Raw genomic sequence first — 21,651 nt, 5'->3', positions numbered from 1 at the left:
GTATTGAAGCTTCAGCTTCAGTCCTTCCAGTGAATATTCAGAACTGATCTCCTTTAGGATAGACTGGTTGGATCTTCTTGCAGTCCAAGGGACTTGTCAAGAGTCTTCTATAATACAACAGTTCAAAAGCATCAATTCTTTTCGCGCTCAGCTTTCTTCACCGTCCAGCTCACATGCATGCATGGCCACCAGAATGAAATGCTTTCTAAATTAGGTGGCAGACACTGTTCCCGGGCGCTGGGAATGAAGCAGTAAACCAGAGCTCTCACAGTCTCGTGCAGCCTGTATCCTATTAGGGAAGATGCACTGTGAATCATCAACCAGTGGGTACACAGTGTAATCTCAGAATGACTATGAAGTAGGGAGTAGAAAGGATTGAGGTTGATCATTTTTAATTGAGGAGTCAGGATAGGTTTTCCCAAGGAGTTAACATTTGAATAGAGGTCTGAATGAAATGAAAGAGCAACATGTGACTCTAGAAAGAGGGTGCCAAGCTGCATGAACAGCAAATGCAGTGGTCCTGAAGCAGAAACCAGCTTGGTGTGTTCAGGGAACTCACCAGTGTGGAGTCAACCCATATCTGGATTATCTCTACATACTGTCAACCACTCTTCTTAAAATTCCTGTCACCGTTTCTAGCACCTCTGCTTTGTATATCTGCTTGCTCCTTTATTGATTCTGTGTCTGCTGATCGCAAGTTGTAAGCACTTAGTCTGTGAGAGGAGTAGTGCTAGGGTGGCACAACGAACAGAAGATCGCCGATAGAGAAGATCAGGTACACAGCTAAAGCAGATCAGGCTAACTGATGCCATAGGAGCACAAGTGGATGTCAGAGCACAGAGGCAGAAGTCTTTCCTTCTGACCTGTGATCAGGGCTGAGGGTGGTTTCACAGGAAGCTGGAACTCTGATGAGTCTCTTAGAAGAAGGAGGAGTTCAACAGCTGAAGGATGCACAATAGAGCAGGAACAGCATCCTTAAGATGCGCAGGTACCTTTTCAGTCCTGTTTTCTGCTCCCTCCTATTCGTGCCCTGATAGTCACCCTAGAGTTGCTATGTTTTCATCAGCATGTTGTACTTTTTCACCATGAAAATGTTGAGACCTTAATTTGGATCTTTTGACATATAAATTACATATATACCTGTTAAGTCATCAGGACCCTCATAGTTATAGTTATGTAGTATGTCCAATGATTTTCACGTATCCTCTTAAACGTCTGGCTGTCTGCAAGTATCCACATCAGTGTTAATATTTTTCCTGATAGCTAACATAGTCCATGTTGTTTCTGTCTTTACAGTTCATTTCGGTGTACTTTAACAAATATTCCACAGACACAGGCGCTACTGAATAAAGCTAAGCTTCCTTTAGGATTATTGTTACATCCCTTCAGAGACCTAACGGTAAAGTAACATATTTTAAGGTATTTGTGGGTATTGACCTCTGTACTTACGTGCAAGATGTTTAGATTGTATATTTTCTTAGAATTGTTTTTATTTTGTTTTATTAAAGGTAGAATTAATTATTTCTGTCAAGTTTCGATACAACAAACGTTTTCTGTCCCCTGCTAACAGGAGCAAAAATGTAAAGGCAGATAATTGCAGTGCAGGATAACTAATACGTGTAACTAATCAGAATCTATGAAGTAGTCAGGTAATGAACACAGTCCTGGAAGGGGTTTCCTCTGGGTACAGTAGCAGATGTTTTCTACGAGCAAAGAGATCTGAGCTGGATTTGGAAAGAGTAGTAGTTTCAGTGGTACTGTGGAATGGCCATCGGTGACAGATAAACTTTAGGAGTTCTTTTTTAAACATAAAGGAAACACCACCAGTGATGCACAGTTAGGGAAGGAAGCCATACGATTGTTCTCAACTGTATTAATCAAGTAACCTTTGTATAATAAAGTCTAAATTCTTCAAGCCTATTGAGTTAAAACATTATTTTTTAAAGTTTCTGTAGTCTATTTGATTTAATACCTAGCATGCTAGATATTTATACATATTTCTGGTATTTTGTGCAAGTATATTTAAACTTAAATTTCTAAACTTCGGAAAAACATTTAATCAGATACATTTTATTTATACTTTATAAGTTGTATTTCGCCCTCATACTTCTTTATAACTGTGGGTTTTTTTACCCTCTCGTTGCTAATGAGTTTCTTTTGCTCTGATTCAACCAAAAAATCTTTTTTGATTACCTGTCATGCTGAGTGCTGAGGATACAAAAGTCATTAAGCTTCCTTGTGGAGTTTTCTTTCCTCAAGTGAATAGAAAATAAAATAAGTATAATATGTGATAAGTACCTTCATTATATTCATTCAGTAAGTATTATTTGACCAGCTGTAATAAAATTGCAGCCTTTATCTCTAAACCAAGATATGTAATTTCCCAGATACATAGGTGAAAATTTTTGTCTAAATATGTATTCCATGTATGATACCTTCTAGAAGTGTATATGCTAAATTGGCAGCAGTGACTTCCTTGGGAGTGTAGAATTCTGGGTGATTTTTAATTTTCCCATTTTCAGTTAAATATATTTCCTAATTTTTTCACAAATAACATGTAGTTACTTATATATAAAGTTCCTGTCCCACACTAAGCCTTGAGAGATGTACTGTCTTTAAGGCACATTGTCCTTGGTTTCTGGAGACTGTGGTCCCCGTCTGGGCTGTGTGGTTGCCTAACAAGAAGGGCCTCGGAGTCTGGTACCAGGTGCAGTCAGGCGGCACAGACAGAGACATTTTATACAGTACGTGTTTCTCACTCACTCTTGCTTCTTATCAGTTTAGCTGATAAGCTGAGGTTGTTATATTATCTTGGCCAACCAGACTGTCTGCCAGTAACTTTCATTACATTTGATTTGGCTTTATTTTAGTGTTACTTTACAGGTTGTGTCAGAAGAGGGAGAAACTTGATAGCTGCTTATGTTGCTCAGTGCACCACTGGAATTTATTTAAATGCTTCAGTTTCAAAACACAAATGTGTTTTCTGTTCTGCATAGGGAGCAGAGCAGTATGTAGTCCATTTTTCCTCTGGGGTGTTTTTTCTGCTGCTACATCTTTATTCTCTTTCCTAGCAATTACCAGTGATAACATCCAATACCATTGTGAGGTGCCGATCTTGTCGAACATATATCAATCCTTTTGTATCCTTCATTGATCAACGTAGATGGAAATGCAATTTGTGCTATAGAGTTAATGATGGTGAGTTTCATGTTCTTTTTTAATATTTATTTCATTTATTTGTCTGTGCCAGGTCTTAGTTGAGGGTGTATAGTTGTGGCATGTGGGATCTTTAGTTAACAGCAGGTGAGCTCTAGATCTCGGACTAGGGACCAAACCTGGGCTGCCTGCATTGGGAGCAGAATCTTAGCCACTGGACTACCAGGGAAGTCCCTCAGATTCTTAAAATAATGTGTCTTATATTATTTTAGACATTTTGACATTGTTGCTATTATCTGGTCTCTCCTCACTGTTTCTCAACTTTCATGACACTTTTAATGAAGAGAATACAGGCGAGGGACACTTCATTTTTGGCTCGCCAAGGGGGTAATTGATAATGCAGACAGTGACAGGGAGGGGAGAAGGTAAAAAGAATTCATAGATTATTTTTGAAGAAGTAAAGTGAAGCAGTGCAGGTCTGACAGATGAGAGCATGTGCACTAATCTTGCTTGACCCTGACAGTTTAGATTGTCTTCTTGTACATTTGGTTCATTCAGCTCACTGTAGGTCTCTGCCAGTGTGCGTGGACACAGCGTGTGCGTGTGTATCTGCTGTCCCCTTTAGGGACATTTCTCAGATCCTCTTACTATGATTGCTTTCATATCTGTGTTTCTGATTTCTTTCCCATGTCATGTGACATAATAAATAGGACACAAGCCTAAGAAGCAAGGCTACTTGTGTCCTGGTTTTCTCATCTGATTTCAGAAGATAGTTTTCTTGCCCTCCTGATTTATTTTTTAAAGACGGTTTAGGGGATTAGTTTTTACCATTAGATCTTCACAAAGCTATTATAAACTTCGTAAATATTAATGATAGCGGTGTTTATTTCTAGGCATATATATGTGTTTAGAAATTGTGCGACTAAATTTGTACTGGATTCCTAATCTTATCTAGTTCCTGAAGAATTTATGTATAATCCCCTTACCCGATCCTATGGAGAGCCTCATAAGCGGCCAGAAGTTCAGAATTCAACAGTGGAGTTCATTGCTTCTTCAGATTATATGGTAACTATTCAGTGTTAAAATTAGTCCTGGAGTGCAATTGTATAAGTCATTTGGTAGTTTACTCTTAAGTGAATTCTTGTCTAAGTTTAATTGTCCATAGTATGATTTTTTTTGAAATAGTGCTGAAAGCTTGTACTTAACGAATAGATAACTCTTTGTATCTTTGTAAAGATTACTTGATCTCCTAGAATAATGCAATTATATCACTAAGAAACATTGGTAATGTTTCCTAATAAATTCTATCATCTACAATTTGTTGCCCTTTTGATTTCATTACTTGCTTGGAATGAATATAAGTATTCTTTTTACCACTTAGTATTTAAGATCCTTCAACAGAAAAACTCGTATTTTTGTCAAAAATTGCTTTTAAGAACTTGCTTTACACCTAGCGTTTAACCCTTGGGATTCGACTGCCATCAGGTGACCCAATGGTACTAATGATTGTCGGGTTTAAAAATGTTTAAAGTAAAATATTTTTAGGAGTAGGGAAGGGGTTTAAAGGTTAATACTTAATAATACATTTAATTTTCCTTGGAAAGATATCTCAGCCATCACTCTATCAGGATGACATTTTGCCCATCTGCTTAACCATTACTGTGTAATTACTGCCTAATCATGCTTAATCCATGACCAAATTTAAAAGAAAAAAATCAAAGGAATGTCATTTTCATTACCTAAGATCTTATAAAACATTAATTCTATTTGTGTAGATATATATATATTACAGTCAGTAAATATCCAGTACTAGTTGCAATATAAAAAGAATAACTTATACCTACTAAATAAATATGTTACATTATTTCTATTCCTTTCAGCTCCGTCCACCTCAACCGGCAGTTTACTTGTTTGTTTTAGATGTGTCTCATAATGCAGTAGAAGCTGGATATTTGACAATTTTGTGCCAGTCACTGTTAGAAAATCTAGACAAGTAAGAATTTTTTTACTCGTGTGTGTGTGTGTGTGTGTGTGTATAAATGTATAAAATGTGAAGTGTATTTATTAGCAGTTTATGGGGTTGGCTTTTATTAAGTTTGATTTCATTTATCACTAAAAGAGTACATCCTGTCTACTTTAGAATAAAGATCTACTATGTATATTATTTGGATTTATAACTTTATATCTGAATCTTAAAACCATAATAGTTTTAATACTTAGGAATTTAGATTTTATCTTAACTATCCCCCTGACTTAGCAAGTCTGAGCACTTAGATCCAGAAAACTCAACCTAGCCAGGGTATCAAGGATCTGGATGAAAAAGATCGAGCTGTAATTTATGCCTAAGCAAGAAGTTTTTCATAAGATAGTTTCAGATGTGCTAATGAGAAAATGAGCCAGATAAAGGGAAAGAGGGAATTGATACTATGCTGAATATTTCAAGAAGCCAGAAACTGAACTGGCACATTAGTAAGAAGCTTTATGGTGAAAGTGGAAACAAAGTATAGGATAAGGTGATTAAACACTGCTTTCATTCCTGCCTGTCTATCTACCAGTATTAGTCATGAAGGAGACCCTTAACTAACTTAAAAAGTGGATGTTCCAGATCTCTTGGAAACAAAGTTGTTTGTACATTTCTTTTTCTGTTCCAACACCCATAAGAAATATGACTTCAGGTTGTTAGTAGCTTCCTACTGCAGTGGTTCTTGACTTGTGTAGAGATGTAGGTGTTAATGTATATTGAATATATATATTCAATATATACATATATATTATAGGTCTTTAGTGTATATATATATAGTATATATTTTATATATTGTGTATATATAGTGTATACATATATATATTTGATATATATTGAAATATACTTCAGTATTCAAAATACATGAATATTTTGTCAGAAGTACTCGGTGATTCCAAAAGGTTCTTCTCTCCCGTTTTCCATTTGCGTTTGAGTCCTGATTCTGTTGAGTGCTAGCTCTGCTGCTGCTGCTCTTGCAGCTAAGTCACATCAGTTGTATTTGACTCTGTGCGGCCCCATAGACGGCAGCCCAACAGGCTCCCCCGTCTCCAGGCAAGAATACTGGAGTGGGTTGCCATTTCCTTCTCCAATGCATGAAAGTGAAAAGTGAAAGTAAAGTTTTGTCAGTCGTGTCCAACTCTTAGCAACCCCATGGTCTGTAGCCTACCAGGCTCCTCCGTCCATGGGATTCTCCAGGCAATAATACTGGAGTGGGGTGCCATTGCCTTCTCCGGAGTACCAGCTCTAGTTGCTATAATTGTATGTCACTGATCTTGGCCTGTGAATAAACTGATAACATTGAAACATTCAAGATTAAAAACATCCAGAGATATTAAATGATTTGCTTTAAGTTTCTGTTAGTAACTTAGTTATTTCATGTTTTTGTTCTTGATTGAATAATTTACCCTTTTTAAGTCACAAGTGCTTAATTCAGACATGACTTTAGCAGTGAGTAGCAAAGGAAGACACTCTGCAAAGAAATAGCTGTTAAGACTGAAGGGTTCGCTTGCTGGGAAGGTATTTGATGATACAGCTCTAGAAATAGGAGCCAGTGCAGTGCAAGAGACCAGGGCTCAACCCCCAGGTCAGGAAGATCCCCTGGAGAAGGAAATGGCAGCCCACTCTAGTATTCTTGCCTGGAGAATTCTATGGACAGAGGAGCCTGGTGAACTACAGTCTATAGGGTTGCAAAGAGTTGGACACGACTGAGACAAACACATTCACTTTTCACTTTCAACAGAGATGAGTGACTATTTGCAAATTAAATGGTCTATGGAAAGCCAAAAAGATAATATTGGGAATGAAAAATAGTTTTTTAAATGTATATGTTTGATTAAAGTGGATATTAAAAGTATCAGGAAAGTAAAAAAGTAAAGATGATAGGATAGCAATAAGATACTATTGTGCTCTTGGAAAGGGCTGTGTATATAACTTTGAGAAAGGAAATCTGATGCTGGAGCGGTTCTAGCTCAGCTTTGTATTTTGGCCTAGAGGTACGTAGTCTCCATTGTAATTGATAACAAATGACTCTAATAATCAGTGACCTTAGAAATCTCAAAGAAGTGAAGAAATTAGTCTGTAGAAACAAGATAAACCTTGACCAGTATTGCTAAACTAAACACCTACGTAACTTGTTATTTTCTGTTCTCTGAAATGCCTTTTTTAAAAATTGGAATATAATTGCTTTACAGTGTTGTGTTAGTTTCTGCTTTGCAGTGTCATGAGTCAGCCTCAGAGTAGCCTGATTGATCCTTCATAATAATAATAGTGCTTCTTGCTTTGATGCACACTGTTTTGGCGTCCTGTAATATTAAAAAATATCTTTAAAGACATTGCTAAAACAATAAATTACATAAAAATTGTTATAAATTACATTAAAAAATTACAGCAGTTAACATGATGGTACTTAGAAATGTACTGATATTTTTGTAAGACACAGCCTCTATCTTATTAATAAGGATAGCTTGACAGCCTTTTTTTTGGACAGGCTTTTAAATGGTCATTTATTCTTTGCTGTATTATTGACTTGAATACTGACAGAAAATTTGAATACTTGAATACTCACAGAAAATTTTTAAAGGAGTGATCATAGATAAAATATCTTGATGTTTCTGAATGTGCTTTTTATTTAAAATTTTACACGTTAAAATCTTTTCTTGAATAGTACTCATTTTGTCAATCTGTCCTTAAAATACTTAAACAACATACATGATTTTTGTAATATTGAAACGGAAAATATCAATTTTTCACTTAGGGGAGTTTCAGAGGAAAGTTAGCAAGAAATCTTTGTTTTTAAGCATATCATTTTAAGTTTTGATATATTATTTGAAGATAGTTCTGTTATCAGAGGCATGAACTCTAAACATGTCTGGTTTCATCTGAAAATGGAATGTTTTATACTACTCTTTTCTGATATACATTGGTTTAGATAGGGGTATTCTGTCCTCTATATAAAAACATAAACAATTATTCTTAGTTTTTTTTTTAAACAGAATATGTCACTTAGCAGTTTGAATTTAAAATTATCATTTTTATCTTTAGGCTCCCTGGAGATTCACGAACGAGAATAGGATTCGTGACCTTTGATAGCACTATTCATTTCTACAATTTGCAAGAAGGATTATCACAGCCTCAAATGTTGATTGTGTCTGATATAGATGGTAAGCAGTGAAAAAACAAAACTCTATTAATAAAACAGAATTTTGGAATTAAGGGTACTTTATTTTACAATACATCTTGTCATAATGCTGTACAGATAATTTAGCTCATTAGATATTTGTTTTAAAATAATTGCTTTCCTAGAAAGTACTTGAGTCAAAGTTTTTTACACCTATGTTTGTGTACTCGCACATGCTCACACACACATGTATGATATGTACAGAGGGTATATATTAAATAAAGCAATATTGTGCATATCCTTTACATGTATGGACTTAGAAAACTAAGATTTTTTTAATTCGAAATTCTTTTGAGTTTATTTATATTTTGGTTAAAATATATGTTTTCCCTATAGATGTTTTTCTACCTACTCCGGATAGCTTACTTGTGAATCTATATGAAAGTAAAGAGGTGAGATTGATTTTTTTTTTTTTAAGTATTAAAGTATTTCTGTTACTTCAGCTTTTTGTAATGTTGAACGTGTGTTTACTTGGTATATATTAACCTTGCAGTAAACAATGTAGGCAGCGTATCGGTTGAGTGCTCACTGTACAGTCCTCCAAAATATATTGGCATATACTGTACTCTGGAATGTTTTAAAGAAGAATATTGCCCTTCCTTCTCAGTAATTCAACTTTTAATCTTTGTTTTCCCAGCTTATAAAAGACTTATTGAATGCATTACCAAATATGTTCACCAATACAAGAGAAACACACAGTGCCCTGGGTCCTGCTCTCCAGGCTGCCTTTAAATTAATGTCTCCAACAGGTGGCCGTGTGTCTGTATTTCAGACACAGTTACCTTCCTTGGGGGCAGGACTTCTGCAGTCCAGAGAAGATCCTAATCAGAGATCAAGCACAAAGGTATTTTATATTAGTTCCTCTCTCGTATTCAAGTGGATGGCTTCTATCTCTATCGACTTGTTTAATTATTTGTTAGTCTATTTTTCTAATTGTTTGATAGTTAAAAAAAAAACTGGTAAGAGTTTAATTCAAATTACCATTTTATTGTTGTGTTGCAGTGTGTTCTTTTTAATACTTTGTTTATGAGTCATAGAAATTTAGAAATTATCTACTCTAACCCTTTTTTACAGTTGAGGAAACAGATTAAACAGTCTTGCCAAAAGTTAAATAAATATTTAATGGTAAAGATGTGACTTGGATTTTCTGACTCTAGTGTTCTTTTCTATTTCACAATTGATAAAACTTACTAAATCTGAGATACAATTTAATATTCACATATTAATAAACTTAATGAAGGTAATATAAATCATTGTATAAAACTTGTAACGTGGAAACATAGATGATAGTTATCTCACTGTCAAGATAATAGTAGTTAAATAAATACAAGTAAGTGCAATTGGGCATTATACATATACTATATTTTTTCATTGACTTTTTTCACTGAAGTGAGCATTCGCTGATAGTGATCATTTTGGAGGTCCCTAAAAATTCTACTTAAAAAAGGTTTTTTAGTAAATGTGAAAAACATGATTTCGTTAATGGCCTTCTTGCTGTTTAAGAGTGAAATGAAGCTGAATGTTCCTAGGGTTTTACAGTGAAGATTTGTTCAGGGTATTTTAACACCATTTTCAAATACTTGTTTTTGTTCTGTAAATAAGTTTTGTCTGACCTCAACTTATATATATGAAAATGCCATTGCAACTAGTTATGAGTTTGAATTAAAACAGTTTTAATAGTGTTGTAAATCTTTAGCCACATATTGAGTTTTTCCCTAAGGTAAATTCCTAGAAGTAAAATTATTGGATCAATGAGTATAAACTGTATTTCAAATTATTATTTTATTTTACTTATTTGGATTTTTAATGAACCTGTACTCTTAAGGACTCTGATCTTCTGGGCACCATTAAGAATTGCTACTTTTTTATTCTTTACCAATTTGCTAAAGAAGAATAGCACTGTGTTTTACTTTTGAATAGCAGCATATTTTACTTTTTATGAAATTGTGTTTTTAAATTGCTTTTGAGAAAGCAAATTTCAAAATAAACTGGGAACAAGTATATTTTTTAACTCATCAGCAAGTACAGCTAGCATTATCCAGTGCATTGATCCATCGTAATCCATCATGGAATACTGAACAAAAGCAAAGTGTTTACTGATTTCTTTGATACAGTTTTGGGTTTTTTGTTCTCATGTAACTTTTAGAAGTATTGTCTATCTGCCTGAGACTCAAGAATTTAAGTGTCTGTTCTGTTTTAAACTCTAATATAATATAATTGATTATAATATAATCATACACTATAATTGAAACATTTTGTTGTGCAATGTAGTGCTGGCTCTTGCATTCTTAACTCTTCTCTAGTGCCATCTCCTCAGCTTAAGTGTCCTCATACCAACAGGAAAGACTTTGCTTAATCTGTTAGTCTCTCGTGTTATTGTGTAACAATATACGGGTAATAATTGGTAACAGCACTCATTCTGGAGCCAGACTGCTTGGATATTCCAGCATCTACCACTCAGTAACTATGTAATTAGTCATTTGTTTGCCTCAGTTTCCTCATCTGTAAAATGTTGGTAACTCTGTGAAATATATATTACTATGAGGATTAAATAATTTAATTATATGAGACATCTATGCTGCCCTATATGTGCTTTTATAAATGTTAGTGATTATTCTCATAGGAAATCTATGCCAACTACCTAGACATTAAAAAAAAAAATCCTTAGTTTGATAGGGGGACAGAGGATATTCTCTTCCTTATTATAACAGACAAGAAATATATGCATAATTCAAGGTTTTCTAGCTCTTACTTTATGACCTATTGACTTAGGTTGTACAACATCTTGGCCCTGCAACTGATTTTTATAAGAAACTCGCTTTAGATTGCTCAGGGCAGCAGACTGCAGTGGATCTGTTCCTTTTAAGTTCACAGTATTCTGATCTCGCTTCTCTAGGTAAGGAGATACCATTGTATTTATCTGTTTTTATATAAACATTTTTAGCATATAATTAAATGTAAATTCTTTAAAAGAGTTCTCAATTATTTGGGGAGAAAGACATGTGGATTAGATAATGTCTATGAAAATTACCATTAAACTTAAAAACCCTAACCTTATACAAATATAAAATGCTAATCTGGGTTGTTGTTTTTGTTTAGATAAAATTCTTTTTTTTTTTTTTTTTAATTGGAGGCTAATTACTTTACAATATTATATTGGTTGGTTTTGCCATACATTGACATGAATCTGCCCTGGGTGTACATGAGTTCCCCCTCCTGAATCCCCCTCCCACCTCCCTCCTCCCCATTATCCTCCCTCTGGGTCATCCCCGCATACCAGCCCCGAGCATCCTGTAACATGCATCAACCCTGAACTAGCGATTCGTTTCACATATGATAATATACATGTTTCAATGCCATTCTCCCAAACCATCCCACCCTCACCCTCTCCCACAGAGTCCCAAAGACTGTTCTATACATCTGTGTCTCATTTGCTGTCTCGTATACAGGGTTATCATTTGCATCTTTCTAAATTCCATATATATGCATTAGTGTATTGTATTGGTGTTTTTCTTTCTGGCTTACTTCACTCTGTATAATAGGCTCCAGTTTCATCCGCCTCATCAGAACTGATTCAAATGCATTCTTTTTAATGGCTGAGTAATACTCCATTGTGTATATGTACCAAAGCTTTCTTATCCATTCGTTACCATTCTGCTCAACAGTAAACTTAATATATATTATGTTTTATGAATATTTCTTTCTCAGATTTATATATTATCCCCATTTTTGACCACTGTTTTTTCATTATAACTTAGATTTCTTCATAATACAGAATCTGCACTGCTGTTGGATGAGTAAAATTTTATCATTTCAGTAGCTAATACTTTTCCTTTTTCTCTCTAAAGCTTGCATGTCCAAGTATTCTGCAGGGTGCATCTATTATTATCCATCTTTCCACTATACTCACAATCCCTCACAAGCAGAAAAGTTACAAAAAGATCTAAAACGGTATCTCACAAGAAAAATTGGATTTGAAGCTGTTATGAGAATAAGGTGTACTAAAGGTATGAAATTATAAAAATTATGCTTTATATTATATACTTTTTTCAAAATTAATAAGCATTCATATATTGACAACCTGTGACCACCTTTCATTATCATAAAAAAGATTTACTGCTTGATCCAACTAGCTGTACCGTTTTAAATATTATTATTAAATAATCATTGTTCAGTTTCTTAAGTAATTTGAATAAGTGGTCAGAGGTAATGCTTTGCCTTATTAGGAGGAAGTCAAGAGAAAGCCCATATTGGAGGTGATTTCAGATGAATTTGAGGAACAGGGAGGATCTTAAGTGAAAACTGTCAAATTAATGAATGATCTTTGTCTTCCTCATCATTCAAAAAGTCTTCAGTTTAGATTATCTCTGTTTTATGTGAAAAGTATTGCTCCCCAGTTATCCTTTTGATTCAAAACCAGAGATATTTTTTATTTAAAAAGAAGCTTTAACCCGCGGTAAAGAGACTAGTGCTACCTCATCTTTTTAACAAGTTTTCTTTTCCCTAGGTCTTTCCATGCACACTTTTCATGGAAATTTCTTTGTCCGTTCTACTGATTTGTTATCCCTTGCCAACATCAATCCTGATGCTGGATTTGCAGTACAACTCTCAATTGAAGAAAGTTTGGCAGATACTTCCTTGGTGTGCTTTCAGACAGCCCTATTGTATACATCTAGCAAAGGTAATGTTAACAGAAGTGAAATGTGACCTGCCCCAGTAAGTCACCCCTCTTCTCACATCCCGGGAGATTAGGGAGAGTGAACACCAGTGGGAAGTCACGGAATTTGTGTTCATCAAATATATGTTCCGTTCTTTGCTTTAATACTCAGTTTTGAATCTTCAAAGAGTACCTTTTTGACTTTTGGAAGACTTGTACCCCCAAAATCATATTAGCATAATAACTCAAACTAAATCTGTCTGGGTTATGCTGAGCGTTATTTCTTTATCTGTAACATGAGAAATTCTCTATTGCACTTAAGGTCTGTGTGGTCTGTTTTCTGACATTATACCATGTAACATATAGTTTAGAATGAGTACTGCTAAGATAAAAACCAGAACCTAGTGTTCAAAATATAATGTATGTTCATAGTCTATGTTCAGGTTTAGGGAATGTTTAATTTTCTTTAAAACATGTTCATTGTAAAACTTTGTTTTTGCCATTTCAGAATCCTGTTTATAATTTAATACCATCAAACAATAACTTGAATAATATTTTGACCTGTTTGCTTTTTTTTTTTCTTGGCCTAATGTATTTTGCAATGACATGGTTCATCCTTTCATTAGGTGAGCGGAGAATTAGAGTGCACACTCTTTGCTTGCCAGTGGTCAGTTCACTAGCAGATGTATATGCAGGAGTGGATGTACAGGCTGCCATCTGCCTCCTGGCAAACATGGGTAAGTAAAAAAGTGAAGCACCAGGTGAAATATATTTTTCTATACTAAAAACTGAAGCCTGGGTATTGTTTTACCCTAGAAATTCCTCATTTAAAAAGTATTTATATTTTACGTTTTCATTTACAACAGTGTGAATTGGGCTGTTCTCATTCTTACAAATGCTTTAGTTTAAAAATCATGTGTGGGATTCATAATCATTAATAACTGATAGCATCTCAAGCGTTTTTCAAATGGTGACTTTGTGAACAAACTGTAGTACATCCATATGATGGAATACAACTTGGAAATAAAAAGGAATGAACTGTTGATATGTGAACAGACGTGGATGACTCTTAAAGGCATTATGCTAAGTGAAAGAAGCTAAACTCAAAACACTACATACAATTGATTCATTCATTCAACATTCTGGAAAAGTGAAAATTATAAGAATGAAGAATAGCTCACTGATTATCAGGGTTGGTGGCAGGAGGAGGATTTTTACTACAAACGGGCAGCCATACTCAAGGGAACAACTGAAATGTATTTTTCTAACATAAAGATGAAACTTCTGTTTGTTTCTTAAGTACTGCATGTAAATTATATCTCTTACAGTATTCACTGGCATCTAATTGTTAAAACTTTTTCATTTTGGTTGCTTTATAGCTGTGGATCGATCAATTTCCTCAAGTCTATCAGATGCAAGAGATGCCTTAGTGAATGCTGTGGTGGATTCATTATCTGCATACGGCTCAACTGTCTCAAATTTACAGCACTCGGGGTTGATAGCACCCAGCTCCCTCAAGTTGTTTCCTCTCTATGTTTTGGCCCTTCTCAAACAGGTGACTTTCTATACACTGTTAGATTTAATAAAGTCTTTTGAAATTTTCAGTATATAGGTTTCCAAACCTAGTTTTTCTGGTGGGTGGTAGGGGATTAAATACTTGATTAGACAGTTGCAGCTTAGCACTGGAAGAGTTTTAAACAGGAAGAGATAAATGGAAAATGAAGATACACAAATACATGACTCTCATGAAACTGGATGCTCTCACTCTGATATGTGGGAGCAGCTTGAATAATGGTGTGCGTATAGCACAGTCTTGGTATGTGCTCCTGGAAAGAGACTAAGGAAAGGGCCTACTGTTCAGTGAGCATCTTCCCAAGTCTCAGGTGCCATAATGCGTGTTATGTGCACATCATCGTATTTAATCCTTACAGCTGCCTAGAGGTATTATTTTCCCCTTTTTTCTTATGATGTCAGTATACCTTTGAGAAACTAAGTAACTTGCTCACATATCTACCAATTAAATTGTCAGAGCTGAAAACGGAATCCAGGCCTATCTGGTGTGAAGGCTGTGCTTTCCCCATGGCTGATGGTATCTATCTGTTTTAATGTTTGTCCACCATATTTATGTTTTACTGAAAAATGTGTATTGTTTCTCTATGTAGAAAGCATTTAGAACCGGCACAAGCACACGCCTGGATGATCGTGTATATGCCATGTGTCAGATAAAGTGTCAGCCACTTGTTCATCTAATGAAAATGATTCATCCCAACCTGTACAGGATAGACAGATTGACAGATGAGGTATGATTTTTTTTTCATTGTGTTTGAAATTTTTTCATTTAATTTGGGTGTCTTGATTCTGCATCTAAGATGGTAATGTAAACAATTTCTTCCAACTGTTTTTCCCCTGTGACAATAATACATTAAATACAGACGTTAACTATGGATTTGATTGGACAACACGACTGTTAGATAGTATCATGGTTATGGCATTTTTCAAAAATAGTTTCATGTGGGAAGTGATTCACTTTGTGGATTTGGTTACATTTACTACAAAGCTGCATTATAGAAGGGCATTTCCATTTGTATTTTGAAGATACTGACAGTTTCTGATGTGATCAGAGTGCAATTTTGACTATATTATTGTAAAACTAATCTGGTATCCAACAGTATTTTTAATATGCAAATATGTAATGTCTTTTTTTTTCTACTCTTTGGAATCAAAAAGTCCTTTGTAGCAGATGTCGTTGTCGTACTTTTAATATATCTTGACCCCAGAAGGGAAGGAAATGGGCAGATCTTTTTACCTAGTCAAGTTTTTATCTTTTAAATTTGAATTCCTTTGAGCATCTTTTAATTTAAATACATTTGAGAGTCTTGATTCTACCGCCAAGGTGGTATATATTATCAATATAGTTCACCCTTGAGCACCGTGGGGGTTATGAGCACCAACCCCTGTGCAATTGAAAGGCCACGTGTAACTTCATAGTCAGTCCTCTGTATCCTCTATTCGGTGTCCACGGATTCATCCAACTGCAGAGCATGTAGTTCTGTAGTATATTGAGAAAAACTGCATGTAGGTGGACCCACGCAGTTCAAACTCATGTTGTTCAAAGGTCAACTGTAGTTTTTACGTATTATAAAATTATCAAGTATCATTTTTCAGTATCAGAGCTAGTGGCCATTAGCTTCCAGCCTGGGATACTAGTAATGGAAGGTCATTCACATTCTATCTTTTTGTATTTTCAGGGTGCAATACACGTTAATGACAGGGTTGTACCTCAACCACCTCTTCAAAAATTGTCTGCAGAGAAACTGACAAGAGAAGGTGCTTTCCTTATGGACTGTGGCTCTGTAAGTACCCTTCAGTGACAAAGTTTAACACTTGCATCTGGCAAAAGGAGAAACACTTACAGGATCCAGCTCTGTTACCACAGATCGGCAATGAGAGGTGGATTGGGAAACTCAGGGGCAATAAATTGGAAATGGCACAGGAGATCAATTTATTTAAGAGAAGTACTGGAAAAGACTCTGATGCTGGGAGGGATTGGGGGCAGGAGGAAAAGGGGACGGCAGAGAATGAGATGGCTGGATGGCATCACCGACTCGATGGACGTGAGTTTGAGTGAACTCCAGGAGTTGGTGATGGACAGGGAGGTCTGGCGTGCTGTGATTCATAGGGTCGCAAACAGTCGGGCACGACTGAGCGACTGAACTGAACTGAAAGAGATAAATTCCTTACTTCAAGGAATTTTTTGTCTAGAATCATAAAATTTTAAGGGACCTCAAGAATTTTTCTCGTTCAACTTGATCTGTTGTCTGAAATGCCATTAATATTTAGGATTTCAGGAGATGTCATTGGACAGGGTGATGGTGAAGAGTGTCAGAATAGGCAGGGTGGCTTCATGAATGAAACCTTGTGAGCAGGAAAAGAATTCCAATAGCCACGTATGGGGTGGGGCAGTGGTAGGGGGCAGGGGACTTTAGTTAAAGTACAGAGACAGTGATTGAAATAATGGAAATAGTGGGTGGGAAATGTAGTAAGTCACATATCTTGGTTGAAGCACTGGGGGAAAAGTAAGGAAAATGGTAAAATATATTTTATGAGAAGCTTGAAATTTAAGCAGAAAAGATATGAGCCGCTCTGGATTCCTGAATGCAGATTCCAAACATGCAAGTTACAGGTTTCCTTGTTTACTTTCTTGTTTGTTGCTACTTGATTTGAGCTAGTGTACTTTTCCTCTTTTATGCTTGATGATTTTGAGAAAATTAGCTGTAATGGGTTTCCATTTAGGGAGTTTAACTGTGATTTGTTTTGTTTTTAGATTTTTTACATTTGGATTGGAAAGAGCTGTGACAATAACTTTATAGAGGATGTGCTTGGGTATCCTGATTTTGCATCAATACCACAGAAAATGGTCAGTGGATTTATATAGCTTTAACTTTTTGTGTACTTACTTGTTTAATTTTTTTTTTTTTTGCGATATAATGCACATAAGAGTCACCATTTTATAATGTACAATGCATTTGTTTTTAGTATATTCACGGTGTTTACAACCATTTCCAGTATATAATTTCAGAGCATTTAGATCACCTCAGAAAGAAACCTGTATCTCCCAATTCTCCTTTCTGTTTTCCTTGGGCCACGACTAACCTACTTTCTATCTGGGTGGGTTTGTCTGTTCTGGACAATTCATATATATGGAATCACACAATATGAGGCCTTTTGAGTTTGTCTTCTTCTCACCATGATTTCAACATCCATGTTTAATGTGTATCAGTACTTCATCCTTTTTTATGACTAAATAATAATCCATTGTATGACTATATCACATTTTGTTTATCCAGTCATCTCTTCTTGGACATTTAGGTTATCTCTACTCTGGTGCTATTGTAATAAGTGCTTCCATGAACAATTTGTGTACAAATGTTTGTGTGAGCATGTTTTCAAGTTCTCTTGGATATGTAACTAGAAGTGGAATTGCTGGGTCATATGGTAAACTTTTTGAGCAACTCCAAACTATTTTCCAACAACTTTAACTTCTCTAATTTAAATTATTTTGCTGATAATAAACATATAGAGTTTATTTCTAAGACTCAACAAAGAAGAAAAATGAGAAAATGATTTGAACAGGTAATTCATAGGTGGAAAATATAGTAGTGACCATATGAATCAGTGTTCAGCTTCATTTATAAATAAGAAGACAAAATAAACTATTAATAACAGCATAGTATTTCTTTCATTTTTCAGATTTTGCCCCCTGGTAAAAAATTTTTTTAATTTGATAATAGGCAATAATGTCTTGATTGAACTGTATACATTTATAGTCTTTAGGAGGACCATTTGACAATATCTGTTGAAATTAAAATTGCACAGCATGTGACACAGTAAACTATTTACTCCTAAGAATGTATCCTGTAGATATGCTCATGGAAGTGTTCATATGTACACATACTTATGAGGATGTCGTGCTTGTATGCGAAGTCACTTCAGTCCTGTCCAACTCTTTAAGACCTTTGGACTGTAGCCCCAGCTCCTCTGTCCATGGGATTCTCCAGGCAAGGATACAGGAGTGCATTGCCATGCCCTTTTCCAGGGGGATCTTCCCGACCTAGGAACTGAACCCGCATCTCCTGTGGCTCTTACATTGCTGGTGGATTCTTTATCACTGAGCTACCAGGGAAGCCCAAGTAAAATCTATGAATCTATTAAAAAGAATCCAATCTGAAAAAACAACATGCATAATATCCATTTGTATTTTCAAAAATGTGTTTCTATATATAATAGTGGCTATATTATATATATTTAGAAAATATATGAAAGAATGTACATAAAAATACGTTTTTCTTGTACTTTTTAATATTGATATAAATTTAAATATAACTAACCCAAACTTTTCTGCTTAAATTTTTGTATACTATGTACTTTGGAAAAAACTCATTGCACACATAGAAGAATATACTTTTTCTTCATTGCAGATGGATTCTTTACCATCTGAGCCACCAGGGAAGCCCTCAGATATACATATACACACACATATATATAAAAGAATAGATTCTTTCAGTTCAGTTCAGTCGCTCAGTCGTGCCCGACTCTTTGCGACCCCATGAATCACAGCACGTCAAGCCTCCCTGTCCATCACCAACTCCCGGAGTTCACTCAAACTCATGTCCATCGAGTTGGTGATGCCATCCAGCCATCTCATTCTCTGTTAGGTCTTTTAAAAAATAGTCTTGCATATGGTTTTTAAATATATTTAAACATTCACACTATTCTTTTAAAATTTCTTGCCCTTAAATATTAAGAACAAAGGAAACATAAAATTCTGTAAGAATGTCTGTTATTAGAATAATGTATAATTGTTTATAAGTGAAATTGGAGCTTAATGATAGCCCCCTGATCTGAATATTTCCGTTGGAAGAAACAAAATATATAACACAATATGAGTAACATACTAATTGTGTATGTTTTATTGACTTGTCTGGAAAAACTATAATATTCAGGTAAAATATCAGTGGCATACTTATCATTAAATATGTCCTGTTAGTCAGAAAAACAGATTTATCAACAATGTAATAAATGTCTTGTGTTTGGTTGGGGCTGGAATTGAGTGCTGGCGTTTGGTAGTAGTGGTGATTATGATTGAGTTCTAATACTGCCTAAGTCTGTGAGAAAGAAAATGACTTCCTAATTGCATTTTTTGCCAGACACATCTTCCAGAGCTAGACACACTTTCATCAGAGAGAGCCAGATCCTTTATAACTTGGCTTAGAGACAGCAGACCATTAAGCCCAGTTCTTCACGTGGTAAAGTAAGTACTTCTGTAACTTAATTATGAAATTGTCTTATCCTGTCCAACCCATGTGAAATTGTCTTCAAATCAAATTTTAGATAATAATATCAGAATACATTGTAGTGGTAGAAGGCTGTTACTTGACTAACATTCCCTATCCTTTTTCGTAAAAGTCCCCACATATTTTTTCTAATGTATAAATATTCCTTTTAATAATATGCATTTTTAGATAAATATTCCTTTTTCTTTTTCAGAGATGAGAGTCCTGCCAAAACAGAGTTTTTTCAACATTTGATTGAAGACCGGACAGAAGCCGCCTTCTCTTACTATGAATTTTTGCTTCATGTTCAGCAGCAGATTTGTAAGTGAAGTGAAATAAAACTGAATAAGAAGAAAGAGATCTATAAACTAGATAAAGCATAATCTGTCAGAGAAGCACGTAGGAAATTTGAAATGAAGGCAGTGCGTAGCATAGTACCTTGTCTGAGGCTTTGGCAAAAGGTAAAGAGGAAGAAGGAACTTGACAGATTTTCTTCACCCTAAATTTCGTGCTGATGATGCTGTTTCACCAAGTATATTTTGAATTGGTTTCCACACATTTCCAGAGTGCAGCAGTACAGTTCTCTGTTCATTGCAAGCTGGCAAACTTCCGTAGCTATGTGGGATGATATGTCAATGAAAAATTAGATAAATTCTTTTTCTTATAATTAATATAACACTTCTGGACCTGAACTCTGACAGGAGATGCCAAAAGGCAGTGGTTCCGTGTTATTTGTTTATATGAATTACTTTTTAACAAGGAATGATTCATATTCATTAAATGAATTCAATATTTTCCCTGTAAAAACAATAGAGTTTCAGTACATGAACTATAGAAAAATATATATATATAATGTACATAAATGTTACATTTGTAAAGAAAATGTAAAAATGTAACTACAGAATATGAATTGCTTAAACTGTGCTGCATTGTTGGATGACAACTCTTTTTGTCGCAGTTAGAGAATGAGGTTGACTAATGCATATTATGAATTGAGTCCACAAAAGAAACACAAAACTCTTTGTAATTCTGTTAAATCTTTTATGTGGATTTATTTATGATCAGCCTACTAATTAAAAATATTTTGCTTGACAATATGGCTTGGTGTTTTGTGTGTTTATGGTTGGGGAGAATCGGTGGTATTCTTACATCTAGAATGTATTGGATTTACTGCTCTAGGAAATGCAGTGATACTGTATTCAACTAGTAATATATGTGAACATGTTTTTATTAATTTGTGGACATTCCAAGTACTTACTCTGTTTGTATTCAGAAAACAAACCCTACTTTCAAAATATATATGACTATTAACTAATCATAACCTTAATTTGTCTTTCTTGGTTAAATTAGGCATTCTTTTTCTTTGCACATTCATAATAACATGACTATCCTATTTAATTGACTTTTAAGATTACCATTTGGAACTTTGAGAGCTATCTTATTCTGATTTTAAAAAATCTCATTTACTGACATATATTTACTGTAAAAACTGGTAATGACCCATTAGGTTGTAGAATAAAATTTTATTATAAACATTATAAAAGTCCTACTGATGAACTTTGGAAGGGAAAAAGGCTCTTGATACGTGTGATGAGTGGTTTTGCGCTTGTTGGATCTCTTTTCTTTGGATAAAAATAAAAGGACTCTCTCAAATTCCCTGCTGGAAATGAGAGGTTAAATGACTCACCCTAAATGACATTACTCATTAGTGACAGAGCTGATAGTAGAAGTCAAATGTTCTACCCACCCACCACCTACTCTGAGCCCAGCCCACCCCTAGCGCTGTATGTGTCCCTGTGCCCTGCCA

The 21,651-nt window shown here is 35.0% G+C and overlaps 1 protein-coding gene across 4 annotated transcripts in view; it reads left to right on the top strand.

Moving 5' to 3' along the window:
• The window catches only part of SEC24B (SEC24 homolog B, COPII component), an 81,999-nt gene extending 60,742 nt beyond the window's left edge, over positions 1-21,257 (top strand). The window contains exons 8-24 of one of the 4 annotated variants that reach the window (XM_055434792.2): positions 1,297-1,399; positions 3,072-3,198; positions 4,112-4,221; positions 5,037-5,149; positions 8,219-8,337; positions 8,691-8,746; positions 8,992-9,198; positions 11,127-11,250; positions 12,203-12,361; positions 12,862-13,035; positions 13,638-13,748; positions 14,391-14,566; positions 15,174-15,311; positions 16,260-16,364; positions 17,336-17,428; positions 19,719-19,822; positions 20,059-21,257. In XM_055434792.2, coding sequence (XP_055290767.2) covers positions 1,297-1,399; positions 3,072-3,198; positions 4,112-4,221; positions 5,037-5,149; positions 8,219-8,337; positions 8,691-8,746; positions 8,992-9,198; positions 11,127-11,250; positions 12,203-12,361; positions 12,862-13,035; positions 13,638-13,748; positions 14,391-14,566; positions 15,174-15,311; positions 16,260-16,364; positions 17,336-17,428; positions 19,719-19,822; positions 20,059-20,173 — 2,134 coding nt within the window. In that variant the 3' untranslated portion in view covers positions 20,174-21,257. The remainder of the gene's footprint in view (positions 1-1,296; positions 1,400-3,071; positions 3,199-4,111; positions 4,222-5,036; positions 5,150-8,218; positions 8,338-8,690; positions 8,747-8,991; positions 9,199-11,126; positions 11,251-12,202; positions 12,362-12,861; positions 13,036-13,637; positions 13,749-14,390; positions 14,567-15,173; positions 15,312-16,259; positions 16,365-17,335; positions 17,429-19,718; positions 19,823-20,058) is intronic. The other 3 variants (XM_055434790.2, XM_055434794.2, XM_055434793.2) reach the window with 3 other exon arrangements.
• Positions 21,258-21,651: the final 394 nt, after the last annotated feature.

The sequence above is a fragment of the Moschus berezovskii genome, chromosome 5, assembly GCF_049115385.1.
Source record: "Moschus berezovskii isolate FMDL1 chromosome 5, NW_MosBer_1.0, whole genome shotgun sequence".
In the NCBI taxonomy this organism is placed as follows: domain Eukaryota; kingdom Metazoa; phylum Chordata; class Mammalia; order Artiodactyla; family Moschidae; genus Moschus; species Moschus berezovskii.
Note: the sequence above shows the minus strand (reverse complement) of the source record. Positions and strands in the feature narration are given on the sequence as shown.